Source organism: Geotrypetes seraphini, chromosome 10 (genome assembly GCF_902459505.1).
Source record: "Geotrypetes seraphini chromosome 10, aGeoSer1.1, whole genome shotgun sequence".
NCBI lineage: Eukaryota > Metazoa > Chordata > Amphibia > Gymnophiona > Dermophiidae > Geotrypetes > Geotrypetes seraphini.
Window position 1 is genome coordinate 18,202,673 of NC_047093.1, and position 23,978 is coordinate 18,226,650.

General features: G+C 46.8%; 1 protein-coding gene across 9 annotated transcripts in view; it reads left to right on the forward strand.

The window, feature by feature from the left end:
• BPTF (bromodomain PHD finger transcription factor) overlaps positions 1 to 23,978 on the forward strand; it is a 232,412-nt gene that overhangs the window by 149,862 nt on the left and 58,572 nt on the right. For 6 of the 9 annotated variants that reach the window (XM_033961424.1, XM_033961417.1, XM_033961422.1 and 3 more), the window contains 4 exons: positions 1,712 to 1,873; positions 11,168 to 11,319; positions 15,666 to 15,792; positions 17,903 to 18,123. In XM_033961424.1, coding sequence (XP_033817315.1) covers positions 1,712 to 1,873; positions 11,168 to 11,319; positions 15,666 to 15,792; positions 17,903 to 18,123 — 662 coding nt within the window. The remainder of the gene's footprint in view (positions 1 to 1,711; positions 1,874 to 11,167; positions 11,320 to 15,665; positions 15,793 to 17,902; positions 18,124 to 23,978) is intronic. The other 3 variants (XM_033961419.1, XM_033961423.1, XM_033961425.1) reach the window with 1 other exon arrangement.

A 23,978-nucleotide genomic window follows, 5' to 3' on the forward strand; every position in this document is an offset into this window, starting at 1 on the left:
ATTTTACTTTTCCGTACCCTAAATTTACACTTCAGCTACTCAGGATTAGGCTCCTAAAATTAGAAGCCTAGTAGAATTTAGCTTTTGTCACTTTCAGAGGGGCCTATTTAGGATTTTGTAATATATGAATGAATGTTCCATACATTTTTAAGCTAAGCTTTGTTCATCTTGGTGAGACTTTGACTTAAACTAAGTAACTAGTGGTGGCAACAGTGGTGGCAACATTTCAGAGTCAAGATATTTTTCATTTACAAGAACATTTGGTAAGCTTATACTTAATTTTAATATGCTGGTTGTTCTACTGAGGTAAATTGATTATGGCTCTGAAGACTCAAATGTTTTTATTAAAATTCAAAAAATAATAAAAACACTTTACTGCAAGAGAAGAGAATAATGTAAATAAGTTTTATCAGATAGTGGAACATGTAAAGGGTCAGTGAAACATTTACCAAGTCAAAAATGGTAATTGTGCCTAATTTCCAGGAAATACACATCTCCCTCGTTATTCGCGGGGGATAGGGGCAGAGCCAGACCGCGAATAGGGAAATACCGTGAATACCGGCTCTGACTCACCCCCGCCTCCCTCCCACCTTCCCCCGGCATCCCAGCCTTACCTGGTGGTCTAGCAGGCTTTTGGGGCAGGAGCGATCTTCCTACGCTCCTGCCCCGTGCAGATTGCCAATAGGAAATGACTGCTGTGAGTTCCCGTAGTCTCGAGACTAAGGCGGGAGCTCACGGCAGCCATTTCCTATTGGCGATCTATACGGGGCAGGAGCGTAGGAAGATCGCTCCTGCCCCGAAAGCCCGCTAGACCACCAGGTAAGGCCAGGGGAAGGCAAAAATATGGGTTTTCCCCCTCCCCCCAAAAAATCATGATTATGTGAAATCGCGAGTGCGGAAACCGCGAATGGGGAGGGGGAAGTGTAATCAAAAGCTTTTATATAGAAAAGCAGGGTTTGATTATTGTCCCACTGTGTGAACACGTCTAAAAGTATATGGGCTGGATAACAGTGCAAATAATTTCAGCTGTAAAACAGGTATTCTTTCCAAGTTTCTATTAATCTGCCCATCCACATAAACTGTTTACTTCTACAATCCCTTCCTCTCCCTCAGAGATCCTCTATACTTGACCCTATGCTTTATTGAATTCAAGTACTTTCCTCATCTTCACCACCTCCGGTAGAAGTCCATTTCACACATCTGTCACCTCTTCCCTAAAGAAATGTTTCCTTAGAAAACTTCTGTCTGTTCCTTTTCATCCTCTTCCCACGACTCCCTCATTCCATAGTTTCCTTTGTGTTACAAGAGGCCAGCTCCTCTGTGTTTATACTTTGGAGGTATTTAAATGTCTTAAATCGCCCCATCCTGTCTTTCTTCCTTTCAGTTACTATGAAATAGTATCTATCTAATCTATCCTCCAAATGAGAATTATACAGAGCACTATTACCTTGTTTCCTGTTGGCCATTTCTCTCCCTATTCACCCAAGCTTCCTTCTGGATTTTGCAGCATTGTACTCTTCTCAGCTGATCCAATTCAGGTGCAAAGCACGTGGTATCCGTAGTCGATTGCCCATCCATATTTATAAAGGAATACTTTACAGAGCATTTCCTTTTGAAAATAAGTGTACAGGTTCGTGGGTACCTGTTGTTTTCCAGCATTTTCCAGCTTGCTTGTTTAATCTGTTTGTGTATTTACTGTACATTTCAATAGCTACCAACACAGTAGCCACATCAGCTACCACCATTGCCACCACAGGTCAGACGTTCCAAATTACTGGTAGCCCTGTTACTGTGGCAGGTAAAGTGATCACCAAACTGCCACTCCCCGCCAACAGTAAGATCGTCGCTCTCAACGTCCCAGCCACCCAAGGAGGTAAGAAACAAAAACTCCCATCCATTGAGACTAAAATGGTACAATCCAGAGGCAGGATTTACACTTGCCTCTAGATTTTTTGCTAGATATGTTTTATTAGACAATAGTCAGAATTATCCAAAAATTGATGCTTAGGAGATTTTGAAACCACATGGGTCACATTTTAGAAAGCTCCTGTATATTTGCATGACTGGAAAATTCTGTCAACACTATATGCAAGGGAAAATCAAATTATCTAAGGTGATATACAAACACCTTTCATTAATCACCTTGAAGCAAGAAAAAAAGAAGAAAAACATATAAAATAGTAATAAAAAAATGTTAACAAAGAGACACGAGAAAGGAGGAAATTGTTTCTAGTTAATGAGGCAAGAAGTGAAAGATCTTGGAGCCACCTTTCAATTGGTTTATCCTTGTAAATGCCTCATAAAATATTTGGGGATGAAATATACTTTTTTTGTTCCAGAACATCTTAGGAACTTTCTAGATATGAAAAAGATCATCAGGGACTAATGGGTGTTATATATATGAGAGGAATATTGTTAAGGCCTTTATTGATATTGTATTTAGTTGTTTGATTTTTAAGTTTTAATGTTGGGATTTGCCCCCCCCCCCATGGTATTTTTGGGGTCTAAGAAGAAATGGTATTGATTCCTATCAAATAATTTGTTTTTGCAATTTTCTGTTTGTATTTCCTTAACAAGTGTAAATGCTTGATATTATTTTCAAAATGATTAAATAATAAAATAAAATAGTAATAAAAAATTCAATAAAACCTTTCAAAGTGCTTTTAAGTGAATGCTCAGACCCACAACAATAACTCTAGTAATATTTCACAGAGCCAGCTGTATTAGAGGCCATCATAGCGTATTCACCGTCTCTACCACCTACAGACATAAAACATATGTTCTATCCAAATCCAATTAACAATTAGTTGAAAAAATGACCTACATGACAGTATTGGCTTCAGGTGCCAACGAGCAGGGTTCCCCTTCGTATATGCATCGCTTGTCGGCTGTAGGCAGTGGGGAAACCCAGGCTTTCCCTATCGCCCACACAGTGATTTCACCAGCCACCGATCGTCAGGGATATAAGGTTTCCCTTACCGCCGATAGTGCTGGGGACTCCCTTACCACTGTAGCTGCTGCAGCTAGCTCTCCAGCCTTAGTAGCTGGGTCTGTTCAGGCCTCTGCTGCAGCAGGCCTCTTGGGAGATTTTTTTGGCGGGAAGTTCTGCCAATTATGCATTGGCCTCAAGTGACCTTTCTCTTGTCCTAGAGAGACAGGAACAGGTTTTTAATGCTTCTCCTGTTTCTGTAGTGAGTGCTTCTTTGCCTCTGGGGGGGGGGGGATGCTCCTGATTTTTTTTTAGCCATGCACCAGGCTTACTTACAGATGGCTGGGAGTATTGTTTCTTACCCAGGGGTCTCTGGTTTTTTGGGGGGGCTTTTGCTTTCCATGTCTGCTGTCGTTCAACCCCCTTGGCATCAGCGTCTGTCCTGGTTCTCCCCCCGTCTTCGTCCAAGCGGCCACGAGTTTCGTGGGACGAGGAATTTTTATTTGCAGACACGTTTTCACCTGATGAGGACTTGGACCCTTTGTTGGATCCCCAAGACCCTTTTGGGGGATGGATGATGAGGGCGTCTTGTTTTTCTGAGAAACTGTCTGGCGAGGATGCATCGGTGGTATGCATTTTTCACCAGGAAGAACTGCAGGAACTTATTCTTGGTTTTGCACTTTGAGGCGGAAGTGAAGGACCCCCTGCTTTGGCCTTCCTTTTTCTTCCTATGCATCAGGATATTCACACAGTGGAAGACTCCGGACACACCTTTCCGCTTAGCTTGGTCCATGACAAGGCTCTATCCCATTCCTGATGAGGATAGAGATACCTTTAAGCCTCCTGTGGTTGATGTGGTGTCTCGGCTATCATGCGTAGACATACATTTGAAGGCGCCTCAGCCTTGAGAGTCTCCCAGGATCGGAAGATGGAGTCTCTTCTTAAGCAGAGTTTTGATGTGGCTGCCTTGGCTGGCCAGGTGGCAATTTGTGGTGGTTTGGTAGCCCAGGCTTGTTTCCAGTGGTCTGAGTGGGTCCTGTACCGGGAGTCTGCTGACTGGTCCCTTGGTGGATCAGGAGGTGGCTAAGATTAAGCTCGGTGCTTCTTATCTTTCTGATTCCATGTATGATCTTTTATGGGCATCTGCCAAGTCCATAGCCCTCAAAGTGGCCACTCCCTGTACCCTGTGGCTTTGGGATGGGTTGGTGGATGCGGCCTGAAAGGCTAAGCTCAGTGAATTTTCTTTTAGAGGCTCATTCCTTTTCAGGGAGGAGTTGGATAAGCTTGTTCAGGCCTTGAGTGGATCTAAGGTGCCCCAGCTTCTGGAGGACTGTCCTCGTCAGATGTCGCGGGGTGATAGTTCCCTTGGGCGTTTGTGTGATTTTTGTTGGTACCATCCTGGCCAGGGTGTAGCCTCTTTTCCTTCCAGAGGACGTTTCTTTCAGCACATGCAGTTCTTTCAGGGAGCCCGCCAGGGCGGTCATGACTCCACCGGTGGCTCCTTCTCCACCCATCCAGCCCAGTTACTCATTGCAGGTTCTTTCCCCAGTTCTGGTGAGAGCCTGGTTGCAGGAGTTTTACTGGGGTGAGCTGTGATCACGACAGATCAATGGGTCCTAGAAGTGATTTAGGACGGCTATGCTCTAGAGTTTTTCCAGCCCTTGCCAGATTGTTTCTTCTCTTGTCAGGCAGCTTGGAAGAAGTAGGCTTTTCATCAGACGCTGCAAAGGTTGCTGGACCTCAATGCGGTAGCCCCAGTGCCTCCTCAGGAGTTTTGTACAGGCAGGTACTCCATTTACGTCGTAGTGCCCAAGAAAGAGGAGTCTTCCAAGTTTATTCATATTTTGATATACAGACCATCGACATATCTGGTCAGTTTACAATGCTAAAATAATACAAAACCCATCTTGTATCTGAAAGATGTCAACAGGGCACTTTCAGTTCCTTTTTTTCACTTGGAGACTCTGAAATCCATCATTCTGGTTGTTCAGCCTGACTTCTCTCGATCTGACAGAGACCTACCTGCATGTTCCAGTTTGGACCTCCCATCAGCGTTTCCTTCTCTTTATGATTTTGGGAAAACACTATCGGTTATGTGCGCTTCCTTTTAGTCTGGCCACGGCTCTGCAGACTTTCACAAAGATTATGGTGGTGGTGACCTTGCACAAGGAGGGTATTCTAGTTCATCCCTATCTGGATGACTGGTTAATTACAGCGAAGTCCTTCAGGAGAGCTCCTGGGTCATGACTCGGATTGTAGAGTTCCTGCAATCGCTGTACTGGATGGTCAACTTGTCCAAAAGCCAGTTGACTGTGGTTGATTGTTCAGGCCTGGGGCCAGCCAGTCATGGACCTCATGGCTACGAGTGTCAATACCAAAGCACCAAGGTTCTTCAGTTGCCACAGGGATTACCAGTCCGAGAGCCTGGATGCTCTGGTGCAGTCTTGGCTGATGGACAGCCTGCTGTATGTCTTTCCTTCATGGCCACTGGTGGGCAGAATTTTTCTTTGCATTGCTTGACACTCAGGCCGTGTGATCCTGGTGGCTCCGGACTGGCCCAAGCACCCATGGTTCATTGTCTTGTGGCAGATCCTCTTCCACTGCTTCTCTCACCAGACTTTCTGGCTCAGGGTCCCATTCCCCACTCCAATTAAAATGTAAGTACTAAAATATTCAGGTACTCATAACCCATAGAACTCCAATTAGTACGTAAGTTTCCCATTTAGATTATTGTATAGTATTTAGACTCATTGTATGGTATTGTACTTAGACTTATTGTATTGTATTGTATTGTATTTAGACTCATTGTAATGTATTGTACTGTACTGTATCTAGACTCATTGTACGGTATTGTAAGTAGACTTATTGTATTGTATTAAGACCTTTTGTTATTCGCTGAATGTCCAACCTTCTTACAATGTAAACCGCCTAGAAGTCGCCTGACTGTGGCGGTATAGAAAAATAAAGTTATTATTATTATTCCATTCTTGGAGACTTTCAACCTCTTGGGCTTATGTGAGAATTTGGCGTCTCTTTGAGGAGTGCTAATCCGCATATGGCATGGTTCCCCTTCACATATCTTTGCTTCACATCTTGGAGTTCTTGCAGGATTTTCTCAAAGCTCATTCCACTCGGGGGCAGGTGGCTTCTTGGGCTGAGTCTTCTCTTGTGCCTCCAGTGGATATCTGTAAAGCTGCAGTTTGGTCTACTCTCCATTCCTCTGTGCAACACTACTGTGTGGACGTTCAGGCACGTTGGGATGTGGTGTTTGGTGAGTGTGTTCTAGTGGCAGCCCTTCGGGAATCCCACCTGTGATGCTTTGGAATGTCCCATCCATTTCTGTGCCGGTCTGGAGGGATGCTAAAGAAGGAGAAATTTAATTCTTACCTGCTAGTTTTCTTTTGTTTAGTCCCTCCAGATCGTCAGAGATTGCGCCCTGTCGTTTTTATTCGATGTCTTCTAATTTTCCCTAATTTCTCTAATCAGAAAATAATGGGTATACATTGAAGGAACTAAGGCCAGTACTGAGCAGGCTTGCATGACCTGTGTCCCATATATGGACTATTCAGTTGAGGACAGGCTGTGGAGAGTTTCGATGGTTAAGATGGGCAGGAGGAAGAGAGGATCAGCTGGTGACCTGCCTCCCAGGAGCGAGGACCAAGGGCATCGTGGACAAAATTGGAAAGATCCTGGAAGAAGCAGGAGACAGAAGAGACCGCAGTAATGATCCACATCGGGACAAATGATGACAGAAGAAGCACACTGATAGAACAGTTCAAGGCTCTGGGAAGGAAGCTGAAAATGAGGACCCAGAAGATAGCGTTCTCAGAGATCCTACCAGTATCAAGGGCAGATGTGAAGAGGCAGGAGGAACTACAATCAATAAATGCGTGGATGAGGAAATGGTGTGAGAAAGAAGGATTCCACTTCGTGAGGAACTGGACAACGTTCTGGGGCAAGAGCAAGCTCTACAGGAGGGATGGACTGCACCTGAGCGTGGCGGGAACTAGACTTCTAGCATACAACGTCAAGAGATGAATAGATCAGGCTTTAAACTAAGAGGAAGGGGAAAGCCAACAGTCGACCAAGCGTCGACGATTCGGAAGAAGGTATCCCTTGAAGATACTAAGGGGAAACAGGGCTGGGAAGAAACAAGAGACAAACTACAGGAATCAACTAACCCAGAAGAGGAGGTTAGAAAGATTGTGGCAAATGAGAAGACATTAAAGACCGAAGCACAGGGAAAGGAAATGAAGACAACAAAATACCAGGATCTAAATTGCATATATACTAATGCAAGGAGCCTAGGAAACAAAATGGGGAAATTAGAGGCCATGGCCAATGCAGAGGACATAGACATCATTGGAATCTCTGAAACATGGTGGAATGAGGAAAGCAAATGGGATACAGCACTGTCGGGGTACAAACTATATCGCCAGGATAGTTCAGGACAGAAAGGAGGTGGAATAACACTGTACATAAAAGAAAGCATACAATTGACAAGAATGGACACAGCAGAGACGACCAACAAGCTGGAATCGCTAAGGGTTAAAATACCAGGAAGGAAAGGGCCTGAAATAAAGATGGGCCTATACTATCGTCCACCCGGGCAAACCGGAGATATCGATGAAGAAATGGAAGCCAAGATGAAGCGAGAATGCAAAAGCAGTAATATAGTTATTATGGGAGACTTCAACTACCCCGGGATAAACTGGAGTCTTGGAAGCTCAAGATGCGCTAAGGAGACAGAATTTCTGGAGGCTACACAAGATTGCTTCATGGAGCAGCTTGTTAGAGAACCGACGAGAGGAAATGCCACTCTGGATCTAATCCTAAATGGGTTAGTGGGACCGTTGGGAAACAGCGATCATAATATGATCAAGTTCAAGGTTGAGGTAGGAATACCGAAAGGAAAGAGAACCATAGTGACAACTTTTAACTTCAGGAAAGGAAACTACGAAGCAATGAGGGGAATGGTAAGGAAGAAACTTAGGAACATTTTCAAAAAATGGCAAATGGTAGAACATGCCTGGTCTTTTTTCAAGGACACGGTGGGCGAAGCGCAAAATCTGTATATCCCCATATTCAGAAAGGGGTGCAAAAAGAGTCGAACAAAAGACCCAGCATGGATAACTAATATAGTGAAGGAAGCGATAGGCAATAAGAAAAATTCATTCAGAAAATGGAGAAAGGACAAAACTGAGGGGAACTGGAAAGAGCACAGGAAGTATCAAAAAGAATGTCACCGTGTGGTCCGAAAAGCCAAAAGAGAGTATGAAGAGAGGCTAGCCAGGGAAGCACGAAATTTCAAACCGTTCTTTAGATATGTTAAAGGTAAGCAGCTGGCTAGGAAGGAGGTGGGACCGCTGGACGACGGAGACAGGAAGGGAGTAGTGAAGGAGGAGAAAGAGGTCGCGGAAAGACTTAACATGTTCTTTTCATCTGTATTTACAAACAAAGACACAACCAACATACCGGAACCTGAGCAATTCTTCAATGGAAATCAAGCAGAAAAATTAACATCCATGGAAGTGAGCCTTGAAGATGTACACAGGCAGATAGAAAAACTAAAAACTGACAAATCCCCGGGTCCGGACGGAATCCATCCAAGGGTTCTGAAGGAATTAAAGGAGGAGATAGTGGATCTACTGCAGCAAATTTGCAACCTATCCCTGAAAACAGGAGTGATCCCGGAAGATTGGAAGATAGCCAATGTTACGCCCATCTTTAAAAAGGGATCAAGAGGTGACCCGGGAAACTACAGACCGGTGAGTCTGACCTCGGTTCCGGGGAAAATGGTGGAAGCACTGATAAAAGAAAACATCGATGAACATTTTGAAAGAAACGAACTTCTGATAACCAGCCAACATGGTTTCTGAAGGGGGAGATCATGCCTAACTTCTTCGAAGGAATTAACAAACGGATGGACCAAGGAGACCCCATAGACATCATATACCTAGATTTCCAAAAAGCCTTTGACAAGGTGCCTCATGAACGTCTACTCCGGAAACTGAAAAACCATGGGGTGGACGGAGACGTACACAGATGGATCAGAAACTGGTTGGCGGGCAGGAAACAGAGGTTAGGGGTGAAGGGCCACTACTCAGACTGGAGGAGGCTCACGAGTGGTGTTCCGCAGGGCTCGGTGCTCGGGCTGCTGCTATTTAATATATTCAAAAATGATCTAGAAACAGGGACGAAGTGCGAGATAATAAAATTTGCGGACGACACCAAACTATTTAGTGGAGCTCGGACTAAGGAGGACTGCGAAGAATTGCAAAGAGACTTGAACAAACTAGGGGAATGGGCGACGAGATGGCAGATGAAGTTCAAGGTTGAGAAATGTAAAGTATTGCATATGGGAAGCAGAAACCTAAGGTACAACTATACGATGGGAGGGATGTTATTGAATGAGAGTACCCAAGAAAGGGACTTAGGGGTAATGGTGGACATGACAATGAAGCCGACGGCACAGTGCGCAACGGCCGCTAAAAGAGTGAATAGAATGCTAGGTATAATCAAGAAGGGTATTACTACCAGAACGAAAGAAGTTATCCTGCCATTGTATAGGGCAATGGTGCGTCCGCATTTGGAGTACTGCGTCCAATATTGGTCGCCGTACCTTAAGAAGGATATGGCGTTACTCGAGAGGGTTCAGAGGAGAGCGACGTCTGATAAAAGGGATGGAAAACCTTTGATACGCTGAGAGATTGGAGAAACTGGGTCTCTTTTCCCTGGAGAAGAGGAGACTCAGAGGGGATATGATAGAGACCTACAAAATCATGAAGGGCATAGAGAGAGTAGAGAGTGACAGATTCTTCAAACTTTCAAAAAAATATAAGAACAAGAGGGCATTCGGAAAAGTTGAAAGGGGACAGATTCAAAACAAATGTCAGGAAGTTCTTCTTTACCCAGCGTGTGGTGGACACCTGGAATGCGCTTCCAGAGGACGTAATAGGGCAGAGTATAGTACTGAGGTTTAAGAAAGGATTGGACAATTTCCTACTGGAGAAGGAGATAGAAGGGTATAGATAGAGGATTACTGCACAGGTCCTGGACCTGTTGGGCCGCCGCGTGAGCGGGCTGCTGGGCGCGATGGATCACAGATCTAACCTAGCAGAGGCATTGCTTATGTTCTTATGATGGAGACTCCAGTAGATGGAACCTAAGCACACTACTGGGCAGGGCTCTGGGTTTCTAGCCTAGAAATATCTAAGAAAAAGGACCATTTAAGCTAGATTACTTTATGGAGCATGTATGGTTGGGCAGACTGGATGGACCACTTGGGTCTTTATCTGCCGTCATTTACTATGTTACTGTTATGTCTCTTCTCAAAGAGTGTGTGTTTTTTCTGCGGTATCTTTTTGTCGGGGTTGTTGGGGAGTTGAATAAGAGCAGCGGCGTTTGGTTTGTCTGGCTTAGGTGGCAAGCTGTGGGGTCATTTTTGAAGGTTCTTATTCTAATTAATATCTAACAGTGTTTTTCTCTGTTCATTATGGACAATTACTTGATATTCTCCTTCTGGGAGTGAAGTTGGTGTTTATAGTTCTCAGTTATTATAAAGTTTTTAGTTGGTTGCTGCTTGACTTTTCGTCAGACTGATTGTAGATGGGACTGCACAGCCCACTTATACAACAGCCAGAAGTCAATGTCTGAGCCTCCACCTGCTGGCAGAGGAGCGTAAACCCATCTGTTTCTATGCCAATCTGGATGGACTAAAAGAAAGAAAATTAGCAGGTAACCTAAGTTCAAGTTTATTAAAAATTTAATTGATCGCTTATCATAATTTCTAGGTGATGTACAATAAAATATGGGGGAAGACTTGTAATTTAAAAAGATGAAAAATATGACTCAAACAAAATAAGACATACTTAGAACAAAAGGGAAGAGGGATGAAGTACAATAAGTAGAGAAAAGAGGACATATATGGTTAGAACAAAAGGAGAGGGAAGTTGTTAGAGGGTGATAGAACTTGAGGTGATCCTAGGCTGCAAGAGGGGGCTGATTATCATTACAATTCAAAGGCATTTTCTTAAATTGTAGTACGGCTAAATTTGTCCGACTAAAACTCAGTTTTAGCCAGATAAATCTTCTGCATATTGACCCTGTGTCATACAAATTGTTCACAGGATAATTCTTATGGCTTACAAAGAAATTAAAGTTTAAAAGTTGTCAAAGAAGGTTTTCCAGTCACTTTATTTCATGACTTCTTTGTATGCATCCCTTTTCCTTACCTAGGTTTAGTCCAAGTTCAGCAGAAAGTACTGGGTATAATTCCATCTAGCACAGGTGCAAACCAGACCTTCACTTCATTCCAGCCTAGGACAGCAACTGTCTCTATAAGACCCAATACCCCAGGGACTGTGGGTACCACGGCAACGACACCACAGGTAACCTTTCAGAAAATTCAAGTAGTCACTTTTTCTTACAAAAGGATGTATGTTACATTTCCCTTTACATTGTGTGAAAATTATATAAACACATTTGTGAGGATTTAGGTAGGTAACATTATGCACAGGTAAAATGAATCTTTTTTTCCAGTTAACTTAGTCTAGGTGGAGACCTGAGGCAGTAAGGGATACGGTCTAAGATTACATTAACTGACAGAAGCAGATATGAACGCTAATATGAATGAGTTCTCAGGTACTGATATTTTATGTTAGTTCAGCTTACATAGTAAGTGGCAGCAGATTAAGACCACCATGGTCCTAGTTTGTCCTGTAAAGTGGCTAGAGCTGAACCTGCTGCTCCAAGCGAATTCCTCTTCCTCTTCCTCATTAACTGTTTGGAGACTATTGGACTCTAGGGCAACATATTAAAATGGTTCCAAGGTTTCTTGATTAAACAATCATACCAAGTCTACAGCGATAATAACCAGTCCTCCAACTGGGTAAACCCATGCGGAGTCCCACAGCGTTCCCCCCTGTCCCTCACTCTGTTCAATATTTACCTAGCCCCACTGCAAAAATTAAAAATCAAATTTTACATCTACTCCGATGACATCACCATAGTCCTCCCCATAACAAGCCTGACTCCTGAGACAAGGAATCATCGAGCATTAACTTTAAAGCAAATTGAAACATGGATGTCAGAGTTCAAACTGAAACTCAACTCTGAAAAAATCAAATTCTTCCTGGCAAGCCTGAACGACAAAATCAAAGATTCTTCAATTGTACTGAACGGACAGAACTTCCCTATTGTCGATACCATAAAAATCCTGGGAGTGACGCTGGACCGTTACCTCACTCTAGATATTCACACAGAACTCATCAAAAAAGGCTTCTCGACTCTATGGAAACTAAGAATCATCAGAAAGTACTTCGACCCAGCATCATTCCGCTTTAAACCTGCTCGACTATTGTAACATCATTTATCTGGGGTCTATCAAGAAAACCATTCAAAGACTCCGAATCATACAAAATGCAGAAGTGCGACTGATTTTTGGTATAAAAAAATGGGATCACATAACCCCCTACTACCAAAATCTCCACTGGCTGCCCCTAGAAGCAAGAGTACTGTTCAAATTTGCTTGCCTTTGTTTCAAATCCATTCTTGGTTTGGCCACCCTGTACCTTGTCTCCCATTTTAAACTGGATTGTTCCACCAGACCTACATGCAGAATACATATGTTTAATCACCCTACTATAAAAACCTGCAGATACAAAAGATTCCTTGACAGAACTCTTGCTTTCCAAACAAGCCAACAGAACGGCTGGCTAGGTAACATCATCAAGCACTCCTCATCCTACCTCAACTTCAGAAAACTAGTTAAAACCAACCTGTTTAATCAATTTGTAACCAAGAACTCATAATACCTTTTCCCTGTACTCTACTTACATGCATTCTAAGACTTCATTGTTTTTTTTCGCTGAACGTCCAGCTCTTCTTATTGTAAACTTACTCTGTCCCCCTTCCTCCCTACGAATATTCATGTATTCTAAGACTTCATTGTTTTTTTTCACTGAATGTCCAGCTCTTCTTATGGTAAACTGCCTCGAACTACTTTGGCTTTGGCAGTATATAAAAATAAAATTATTATTATTATTATGCCATTTTTGAAATGTAAAAGTAATTTAAATTTTGCTCCAATTGCATTCTCCTGCTATATAGGGATTCTCTATTCTTTATCCAGAGCTGTTTTGAATTCTATCATTTTATTTTTCATCCACTTCTGTCAAGAGGGTGTTTTCCCATCTTATTAAACTGTAGGGCTGTTAATGCTATGATTTAACTTATTTATTAGTCATAATTAAAAAATAAGAAGCTGAGAGAGAGGGAGTGCCCCAAAGAGGAAGGATTTGAGAAGGCCAGTTGGAAAATACCAGAGAATACTGGTCCCGGGGGGGGGGGGGGATGGAGAGAGCTAGATAGTACAGAAGGAAATTGTTATGAGGGGAAGTTGGGAGAGGGAAAGGGTAAGAAATAGGAATACTTGAAGGAGGAGGTAGAATCTTGGGAAAGAAACTGTAGGGGCAGGAAAATGCCTAGATGAAAGAGATGCTAGGAGCAGGGAAGAGAAATAGATTTTAAAGGAAGAAGACGGAAAGGAATGTCTAAAGGCAGCAGAAGGAATGCTGAGGAGACAGTGACCAAAAGCCGGGGAAGATGGAAGTGGAAGAGAGACTGGCAGAGGAAGCAACAAACTTCAAGTCGTTCTTCAGATACGTCAAGGGGAAGCAACCGGCGAGAGAAGAAGTGGGACCATTGGACGATGGAGACAGAAAGGGAGTAGTAAAAGAAGAGAAAGTGATAGCTGACAGGTTAAATGAGTTCTTCACGTCAGTCTTCACGATGGAGAATATAACCAACATTCCGGAACCCGAGGAGATCGTAATAGGAGACCAAGACGATAAGCTGGTAGATTTAGAGGTGAGCCAAGAGGATGTACTCAAGCAGATTGACAGACTAAAGAGCAACAAATCGCCAGGTCCGGACGGCATTCACCCAAGGGTACTCAAGGAACTAAAAGACGAAATAGCGGAGCCACTTCGACAGATATGCAACCTATCCTTAAAAACCGGAGAGATCCCGGAGGATTGGAAAATAGCAAATGTCACGCCCATCTTCAAGAAGGGCGCAAGGAGGGACCCAGGAAACTACAGGCCGGTGAGCCTGACCTCAGTCCCGGGAAAGATGATGGAGGCACTGATTAAAGACAGCATCTGTGAGCGCATCGAAAAAAATGGGCAACTAAAACCGAGTCAACATGGCTTCTGTAAGGGTAGGTCATGCCTCACAAACTTATTGTACTTCTTTGAGGGAGTAAACAGCCAGGTGGATAAAGGGGAATCTATAGACATCATTTACCTTTACTTCCAAAAAGCCTTCGACAAGGTGCCACACGAGAGACTGCTTAAAAAGATATGGAACTACGGGGTACAAGGGGAGGTCCATCGATGGATCAAAAACTGGCTGGCAAACAGGAAGCAGAGGGTTGGCGTGAAGGGCCACTACTCAGACTGGAAAGGGGTCACGAGCGGAGTTCCGCAGGGGTCGGTGCTGGGACCGCTCCTGTTCAATATCTACATAAACGACCTAGAGGCGGGAACCAAGTGTGAAGTCATTAAATTTGCAGATGACACCAAACTATACAGCAGGGCCCAAACCAGGGAAGACTGCGAAGATCTCCAAAAGGATCTAACGCAGCTGGAAAAGTGGGCCGAAAAATGGCAGATGAGCTTCAACGTGGAGAAATGCAAGGTCATGCACGTGGGGAAAAAGAACCCGATGTTCACATACAAAATGGGGGGAACACCACTAGGGGTCAGTAACCTGGAGAGAGACCTGGGAGTGATGGTAGACGCATCACTGAAGGCATCGGCACAATGCGCCACAGCCTCTAGGAAAGCAAACAGAATGTTGGGTATCATTAAGAAGGGTATTACGACCAGGACGAAGGAAGTCATCATGCCGTTGTATCGTGCAATGGTACGGCCGCATCTGGAGTACTGTGTCCAGTACTGGTCACCGTACCTCAAGAAAGACATGGCGGTACTTGAGGGAATACAAAGAAGAGCAACTAAACTGATAAAGGGAATGGAAAATCTCCCATATACCGACAGATTGAAGCAGTTGGGACTTTTCTCCCTGGAGAAGCGAAGACTTAGAGGAGACATGATAGAAACCTTCAAGATCCTGAAGGGCATAGAAAAAGTAGACAGGGACAGATTTTTCAAATTAAGGGGCACCACGAGCACAAGGGGGCACTCGGAGAAATTGAAAGGGGACAGGTTTAGAACAAACGCTAGGAAGTTCTTTTTCACTCAGAGGGTGGTGGATACATGGAAAGCGCTTCCAGAGGCTGTTGTAGACAAGAAAACCTTAAATGGTTTCAAAGAAGGTTTGGATAGATTCCTAGAAGAAAAAGGGATTGAGGGGTATAGATAGGTATAGACCATTGCTCAGGCAATGGGCCTGATGGGCCGCCGCGGGAGCGGACCACTGGGCAGGATGGACCTATGGTCTGCCTCAGCGGAGGCAACTTCTTATGTTCTTATGACACAGGGATAAGAGTTTCTGGGGAGGGAGGGTGCAAAAAGTTAGACAAAAAAATAAAAGTAAAACAGATACAAAGCTCCTTGGCTCATGAATTTTTGGAATTTGGAAGGTACTTAATTTTTGAAATGTTTTTCTCACCCTTGCTTTAAAGGGATAATAAGGATGGTAAACCTACCATTGCCTTATTTTCTTTCTTTCTGTACATTTATCAAATTTATACCTCATGTGCTGTATTTAGGTGATAACTGCAGGAACGCCACTTCGGCCTGGTGTGACAGTGATAAGGACACCTCTCCAGCAGTCTGCTCTGGGGAAGACCATCATTCGAACCCCTCTAGTGATGCAGCAAGGTATTCTCCCAGCTAGTACGTTCAATTTAATACTTCTCTGCCTGTGGTTGCAATCGGCATCATCACACACCATTCACCTGCATGCCGTGCAAGTTATAATTTGATTATCCTGCTATTAGTTCTATTAGCGTTTAGAACAGTGTCTCTCAAACTTTTTTAGCTCCAGCGGCCTAAACAGGGCAAATTGGTGTTCACGGCACACTATAATTGAAATTATAAAATTGCAAAACCAACAAAAAATTTAATTTGAGAGTTAAAGTTCTTTAAGCTTCGTATGGTTAATTGTAACAACAGTGAAACTAAAGTAGATAGAATAGAATTGCTGATCAATACAATGGATATGTTTGTTTTTGACTGCAAATTAACGGAAAACGTGGCTCAATAGTTGGCAACCAAACATGCATTTCATCGTCCACCATCTGCAGTCATTCTCTTTTTTTTCCGATTTAATTTCTGTCAGAGCTAAAAATCCAAAGATAAGATCCAAAGGGTAACAAAGCCTTGATTGCTTTGTTGCTCAAATTAGGATAACAATTGCATAAAAAATAAAATTACTTGCCATTAGTTTTCAAAGACCAATCACGTCAAAGGATGATGCTTGTCTAGGCAGTTGTATCCTTTCGCACACAGACTCTCATAACATTGATAGACTCTTGTGTATGTGACGTACATGTCACCTATTCTAGTGTATACCTATGAAGGGAATTTTTAAAAATAAAATAAAATTCTTTAGCACTCTCCAGACCGGTATAGGAAATCTTACAAGCGGGTATATATCCCAATCATGACCAGCAGGTTGAGACTGAAAACAAAACTGTGGAATAGTACATAATAGATACCTTCCCCTACTCCTATCAGTCTGCCGAATAGCCAAGCAGAACTAAGAACTTGAAAATTAACAATACTCCGAACAGGAGTAACAACTAATATACCCATATGCTGTTGGAAAATGCAGAGGAGAGATCCCAGAAAGAAAATGTCCCCACAGCTTGCCAGCCGAGCCACAGCCGCTGTTCTTACATTACATTAGTGTTTTCTATCCTGCCAATACCTTTCAGTTCTAGGTGGTTTACAACATGAGTTGGCCTGGGCATTTCCAGGGAGAATACATGGTTAATAGATGTAGTATGTGTCGGGATCTGTGGAGAGTCGATCAGGTTTACTTAGATCATTTGACAAATTTCTTGAATAGAAAGGTTTTAAGTTCTTTCCTGAATGTTTTGTAGTTGGGTGTCATAGTCAGCAGATTGGAGAGGCGGCAGTCTAGTTTCGCTGCTCTGGTGGCCAGTAGTCCGTCGTACATTTTTTTTTGCTTTGTATACCTTTGATTGGGGGATGGGTAAAGTGTGCATGAGTTCTCCTTGGTCTGGATGTGTTTTCCTGTTCAATTCTCCCCGGCCCTAGAAAAATACTAGAACCCGCAGCAAAAAACAAAAGCTGCCCGCCCAACAGCCACAATAACATGACAATAGACAGGGTGGGGTCCTATATCGGTCTGGAGAAGCTAAAAGAAAGTAAATTAGCAGGTAAGAACCTAATTTCTCCTTCTGAAATCTCTCATGGCACACCCGGAATTTCTTCAGGGCATACCACTATGCCGTGGCACACAGTTTGAGAGACACTGGTTTAGAATTTTTTTTCCTTTTTTGGAAAGAAGGTAGGGCTGGGGGAAATACCCACCAATTATTGCCTACACCTTTGGACTTTAAGTTGAGACATAATCAGCATCTCATGATCCATTTGCATCCATCATGGGGGAGGGGGATGTCTCATTTTCCAATCTAGCCTAGACAACACAGTGACAGTCCATAGTCAAAGGGCCACAACCACAGCTCTCTCCAGAAATCAGTATGCTTGTGTACTTCAGGCTTCTCTGTTGTGTGGTGGTTGAGACTTTTCTGTCCTGGGTCTGGAACTTAACCATCCCAGGAAAATTTAAATTTATCACCCTAAGCCTCTGAATCAGTTCTTTCTATTCACTTTTGTTATGTTGTGATGAATAACTAGCCAAAAATACATACTGTAATCAGGAGTTCTAAGCTTTCTTTAGTGTTAGGGGTTCACTAAAAAAGACAGAAGCTTAGTAAGCTATAACTGCAGCTGTCAAATTCTGCTTTTATTGCAGGTCAAACTCAGCAGGTAGTAACACAAATTATCCGTGGGCAACCTGTGTCTACTGCAGTGTCCAGCTCCAACACCATTTCTTCAACCACAGGGCAGCGGGTAGTAGCCTCTGGCACACCTTTACCACAACAGCAGCCGGTCTCCACACCACAGCCACCTCGACCCCAGCAGGGACAAGTAAAATTAACAATGGCTCAGCTTACGCAGCTAACACAAGGGCAGGTAAGCAAAAGGCAGAGATCTCTGTTAAGCTAATCTCAAAAAAGGGGATAAATTTGTCCCCGCAGAAACTCAATTTCCCTGTCCCGTCCCCATGAGTTTTGTTGCTGTCCCTGCCCTATTCCTGTAAGCTATGCCTTATTCGCACAAGCCTCGATTACTTATGATTTTAAAGTGTTTGAGGCTTGTGTAGATGACGGCAGAGCTTGCAGGGACAGGATGGGAAAATGAGTTCCCGCGGGGACGAAGAAAAATTTGTGTCTTCTTTAGCACTCTCCAGACCAGTAGAGGTTAATCTTTACGAATGGGTATATATCCAATCATGACCAGCAGGTGGAGACTGAAAACAAAACTGTGGGACAGTATATACTATACTCCCTTCTCTATTTCCCTCAGTCTTCTTTCATTCTCCAGCAGGTGTTGATGTGATCTGTACCCATCTCCCTTGGTAGGGTTGTTGGAATTTGTTTAGGGGGTTTATAGTCCCTGTTTTTGGCCGGACGGAGCTTGGGCGGACCCTGTTTGGGGGTTCGTCCGACCTCGGGGGTGTCAAACCCGGCGGGTCTCGAGCGGGGTCCCGCCCCCCACTTCCTCCACCTCCCCACATTTTTTTAGAGGAGCCTCAGCAGTAAGCCTTGCCCCCTAAATCAAGCAAGGCATATTGCTTCGAGAGCCTGTGGAGTCTGTTCTGTAAAAAAAAAAAAAATCCTGAGGTAGTGCTGGTCTGGAGGGTTGTTTCCCTTTAAGAAAACTGTATTTTACTGTATTTTTTCATCTAACCAGCACTTTTTTATAGCTAGGTCGCGTATGGAGCAATGAGCACTTCTAAAGGGAAAAAGTGCTCATTGTGCTCCAGGCGCGAGGCACTCGCGGCCGGCCTGTGTAAGTGGTGTTCAGGCCGGTGCGGTGGAGGAGCTCCGTCGGCAGCAGCTGCAGGCGCCCAGAGCTCCCCGCCGATGGTGCCTCGCCAGTCGGCTGGGAGCAGTGGGGAAGCCCGGTCTTCCCCAACCGCCCACGGAGGGATTCCCCGAGCCGCCGACGGTCAGGTTGTTGGGGATTCCCTCTCAGCTGATGTTTTGACAGCTGATGCCGGCTTGCCTGTTTTAGCGGCTGGGACTGTTCAGGTTTCTCAGCCGCTACAGGCTATGGAGGGAGCTTTTTTGGCGGGAAAGTCGCCATCTTCTCAGTCTGGCCCCTCCATTTTGTCTTCCACCTCAGGTGACCTTCCACCTGTATTGGAAAAACAGGGGCAGGTTTCTGCTGGGTCCCCTGCTGTGGCAGGGAGTCCCTTGGGACCCTCGGGGGGGGGGGGGGGTGTTCTCCTGATTTCTTTTTTTCCTTGTGCAGAGCCTATTTTCAGGCGGCTGGGGGTTCCGGATGCGCTCAGGGGGTTTCGGGGAGTGGGGTTTCCTCCGTGCTCCCTGCGGCTTTGCCTCTCTCGTCTGTTGTGGCGTCCCTTCCTCCTCCTCCCTTGTCCAAGCGTCCGCGGGTGTCGTGGGATGAGGATTTATGGTCGGAGGAGCGTGTCGGTCTGGATGAGGACCTGGACCTTTCTGAGGATTTCCAGGACCCTCTCGAGGGGACGGCCGCTGGCGGCGTGTTGTCGGGTTTCCCGTCCTCCGGCGAAGAGGCGTCAGTGGTGCGCCTTTTTCAGAGAGATGAGCTGCCGGACCTGATTCAACAGGTTTCTTCGGTGTTGCGTTTTGAGGATGCGCCGCCGGAGACTCCGCGTGTGGGGGACCCTCTGCTACGGAGGATCTGTTCCGTTTCCCGCTCTTTTCCTATGCATCAGGATATTTGGGATATTATACTGGAACAGTGGAAAACGCCGGAGGCGCCGTTTCGTTTGGCACGCAGCATGGCTCGTTTGTATCCCATCCCAGAGGGGGATCGGGCTACTTTAGCATCGCCAGTCGTAGACGCGGTGGTCTCGGCGATTTCTAAGCGGCATACCGTGCCTGTTGAGGGTGGTTCTGCCTTGCGGAACTCTGAGGAGCGCAAGTTGGAGAACATCCTTAAGCAAAATTTTCAGGTCTCTGCCTTTGGGGTCCAGGCGGCTATTTGTGGGGGGCTGGTCGCTCGCGCCGTGTTTCGGTGGGCTGAGCGTGTCCTGGATCGGGAGACTGATGACTGGTCTCTGGTGGATCAGGAGGTGGCGAAGATTGAGATGGCTGCCTCGTTCCTCTCAGATGCTCTATATGACTTGGTGCGGATCTCGGCTAAGTCTATGGCCTTTGGTGTGGCCGCGCGGCGTATTTTGTGGCTGCGCGCTTGGGCGGCGGATGCTGCATCCAAAGCTAAGCTTACTAAATTTCCCTTTCGGGGGTCCTTTTTGTTTGGAGAGGAATTGGATAAGTTGATTCAGACTCTGACGGACTCAAAGGTGCCCCGTCTGCCTGAGGACCGTGCCCGCCCTGCGTCTCGGGGTGGCGCTGCCCGGGGGCGTTTGCGGGAGTTTCGCAAGTATCGCCCTGGGCGTGGGGCTGCTTCTTTCCCGGCTCCAGGGTTTTCCCGGGGTCGGTTCTTCCAGTGCATGCAGCCCTTTCGGGGGGCAGGGAATCCCTCCGCCGGTTCCCCCGCTTCCCGTCCTGCACAATGACTCCTTGCCGGCGCCCCCTTTGGTTCCGGTGGGGGCCCGGCTGCGCGAATTTTTCCCCAAATGGGCCGAGATCACGTCCGATCAGTGGGTCCTGGAGGTGGTGCGGGACGGTTATGCCCTGGAGTTCGCCCGCTCTCTGCCGGACCTTTTCCTCGCCTCTCCATGTCAGACTCCTTGGAAGACGCAGGCTTTTCGCCAGACCCTTCAGTGCTTGCTAGATCTCAAGGCAGTTGTTCCAGTGCCCCCTCCGGAGTGGGGCACAGGCAGGTAACCCATTTACTTTGTGGTGCCCAAGAAGGAGGGGACCTTTCGGCCCATCCTGGATTTGAAAGGGGTCAACAGGGCTCTCAAGATTCCATCTTTCCGCATGGAAACTCTGCGGTCGGTCATTCTGGCGGTTCAGCCGGGGGAGTTTCTCACTTCTCTCGATCTGACGGAGGCCTACTTGCATGTTCCCATTCGGGCCTCTCATCAGCGCTTCCTTCGCTTTGCGATCTTGGGTCGGCACTATCAGTTCTGTGCGCTTCCCTTTGGTCTGGCCACGGCTCCCCGGACGTTCACCAAGGTGATGGTGGTCGTCGCGGCAGCCTTGCGGTCGGAGGGCATCCTGGTACACCCCTACCTGGACGACTGGTTGATTCGGGCAAAGTCGTTGCAGGAGAGCTCCTGGGTTATGGCTCGGGTGGTGGAGTTTCTCCGGTCGCTGGGCTGGGTGGTCAACCTTTCCAAGAGTCAGTTGGTCCTGGCTCAGCGTCTGGAGTACCTTGGGGTTCTGTTCGACACCTCCTTGGGGAAGGTCTTCCTTCCAGAGGCCCGGGTGAGCAAATTGCAATCTCAGATTCGCCTGCTTTTGGCGTCCCGGTGTCCTCGGGCGCGGGATTTCCTCCAAGTCTTGGGGTCGATGGCGGCGTCCCTGGACGTGGTGAGGTGGGCGCGGGCCCAAATGCATCCTCTTCAGTATGCTCTGCTCCGGAGGTGGTCTCCCCAGAGGCACGGTTTGGATGTTCCTGTTCCCCTGCGAGGCATGGCGCGCTGCAGTCTGCGCTGGTGGCTCCGGACCCCTCACCTGGTTCAGGGGGTGGGTCTGGATCTCCCGCAGTGGACGGTACTCCTTACGGATGCGAGTCTCCTCGGTTGGGGGGGGCTCAGTGTTTGGGTCACTCAGCTCAGGGCACCTGGTCCACGGAGGAGGCCTCCTTGTCGATCAACGTGTTGGAGACCAGAGCGGTCCGGCTGGCGCTGTTAGCTTTCCACTCCCTTTTGTTGGGCAAGTCGGTCAGAGTCCTGTCGGACAATGCCGCGGCGGTGGCTTATGTCAATCGTCAGGGGGGCATCAAGAGCACTCAGGTGGCGCAGGAGGCGGCTCGGCTCATGGTTTGGGCGGAGTCCCATCTTCTGGACCTCTCGGCCTCTCACATAGCCGGGGTAGAAAATGTTCAGGCGGACCTGGATCCAGGAGAGTGGTGTCTCGGCGCCGTGGCATTTCAGTTGATAGTGCAGGCTTGGGGGCAGCCCCTGATGGACCTGATGGCCACGAGTGGCAACGCCAAAGTGGCCCGCTTCTTCAGTCGTCGCAGGGACGGTCTGGCCGAGGGTCTGGATGCTCTGGTCCAACCGTGGCCAACGGAGGGGCTGTTGTATGTGTTCCCTCCTTGGCCATTAGTGGGCAGAGTACTTCTTCGCATTGTTCACCATCCGGGGCTGGTGGTTCTGGTGGCTCCGGATTGGCCTCGACATCCGTGGTATGCGGATCTGGTGAGGCATCTGGTGGCGGATCCTCTTCCTCTGCCTCTCTTGGACGATCTTCTGACGCAGGGTCCCATTCCCATGTTCGACCCGTCTCCCTTTTGTCTTACAGCTTGGCTCTTGAAAGGGGTCGCCTTAGTAAGAAGGGATATTCAGATAAGGTGATCTCTACACTCTTGGGGTCCCGGAGGCTTTCTACTAGAGAATGACACGGGGAGCGATCCCCGCAGCGAACCGCTGCGTGGCTGCGGTTTGGCTGCGGGTTATGGTGACCTCATTAGCAAATCGCCGCAGACGCGGGGACAAATCCTTTCACCGACCGCAAAAACGGTGAATAGATTTGTCCCCGCAGGCCAATGTCCCCCCCTCTAGGAACCGCAATTTACCTGTGTTTTCACCGTGCTCCTCATTTGTCAGATCAACCCTTCCTGCCAATAGAACCCGCCCCCCCCCCCCCCCCCGACGATCGCCCTCACTGGTAGGAGGGTGCCCAACCCCTCCTGCCGGCACCCCCAACGGCCCCCTATATTGCCAATAGGAGGGTGCCCAACCCCTCCTGCCGGTCCCTCCCCCAACAAACCCCGCCATCCCGAAACACCACCCTTAGTCTTACTTTCCAAGTTGGACCGGACAGCTCCTCGCTCGTCTGGCCAGCAGGCCTGCCTCCGTCCAAATGAGGCGGGCCCGCCCCTCCCCTCCCCTGCCTAACCCACAGGATCCTAGGGCCTGATTGGCCCAAGCACCTAAGGCCCCTCCTATAGCGGGAGTGGCTTTAGGTGCCTAGACCAATCAGGCCCTAGGATCCTGTGGGTTGGGCAGGGTAGGGGCGGGCCCGCCTCATTTGGACGGAGGCAAGCCTGCTGGCCATACGTGTGAGGAGCCGTCCGGTCCAACTTGGAAAGTAAGACTAAGGGGGTTCCGGGGTGGGAGGGTTCGTTGGGGGGGGGTCCAGCAGGAGGGGTTGGGTACCCTCCTGCCGGCGATCTTAGGGGAGGCCATTGGGAGGACCGGCAGGAGGGGTTGGATACCCTTCTGCTGCGATTGTCGGGAGGGCCGTTGGGGGGGTCTACAGGAGGGGTTGGGTGCCCTCCTGCCGTGATCGCTGGGGGGAGGGGAGACTTGCAGCCGTAGCCGCGGTCACTATGCTAATCACGGCAGGGAGATCTTTGCCGCGATTAGGTACAGCGGCCGCATCTACTTACCATATAGGCTAACATTGTAAGCATTTAAAGTACATGTCGTGTTTATTTTTGCATTGCTAGCCCCAGGGGTGGTGGAAGATTAGTGATTGAAAAACTGTATGAAAAATAACTATTTTAAATTTAGTGATCAAAATGTGTCAGTTTTGAGAATTTATATTAATTAATTTTTTCTCTGCGTGTTTTGTTTTTGTATAGTTATTAACTAATATTTAACTAAGTTTTAAAGTTTTAAAGAATGTTTCCTTTATACGTAAATAAAGAAAAGTGAATGGGGTGGCAGTGGCGGTGACGGGGCGGTGAAGAGGATGGTG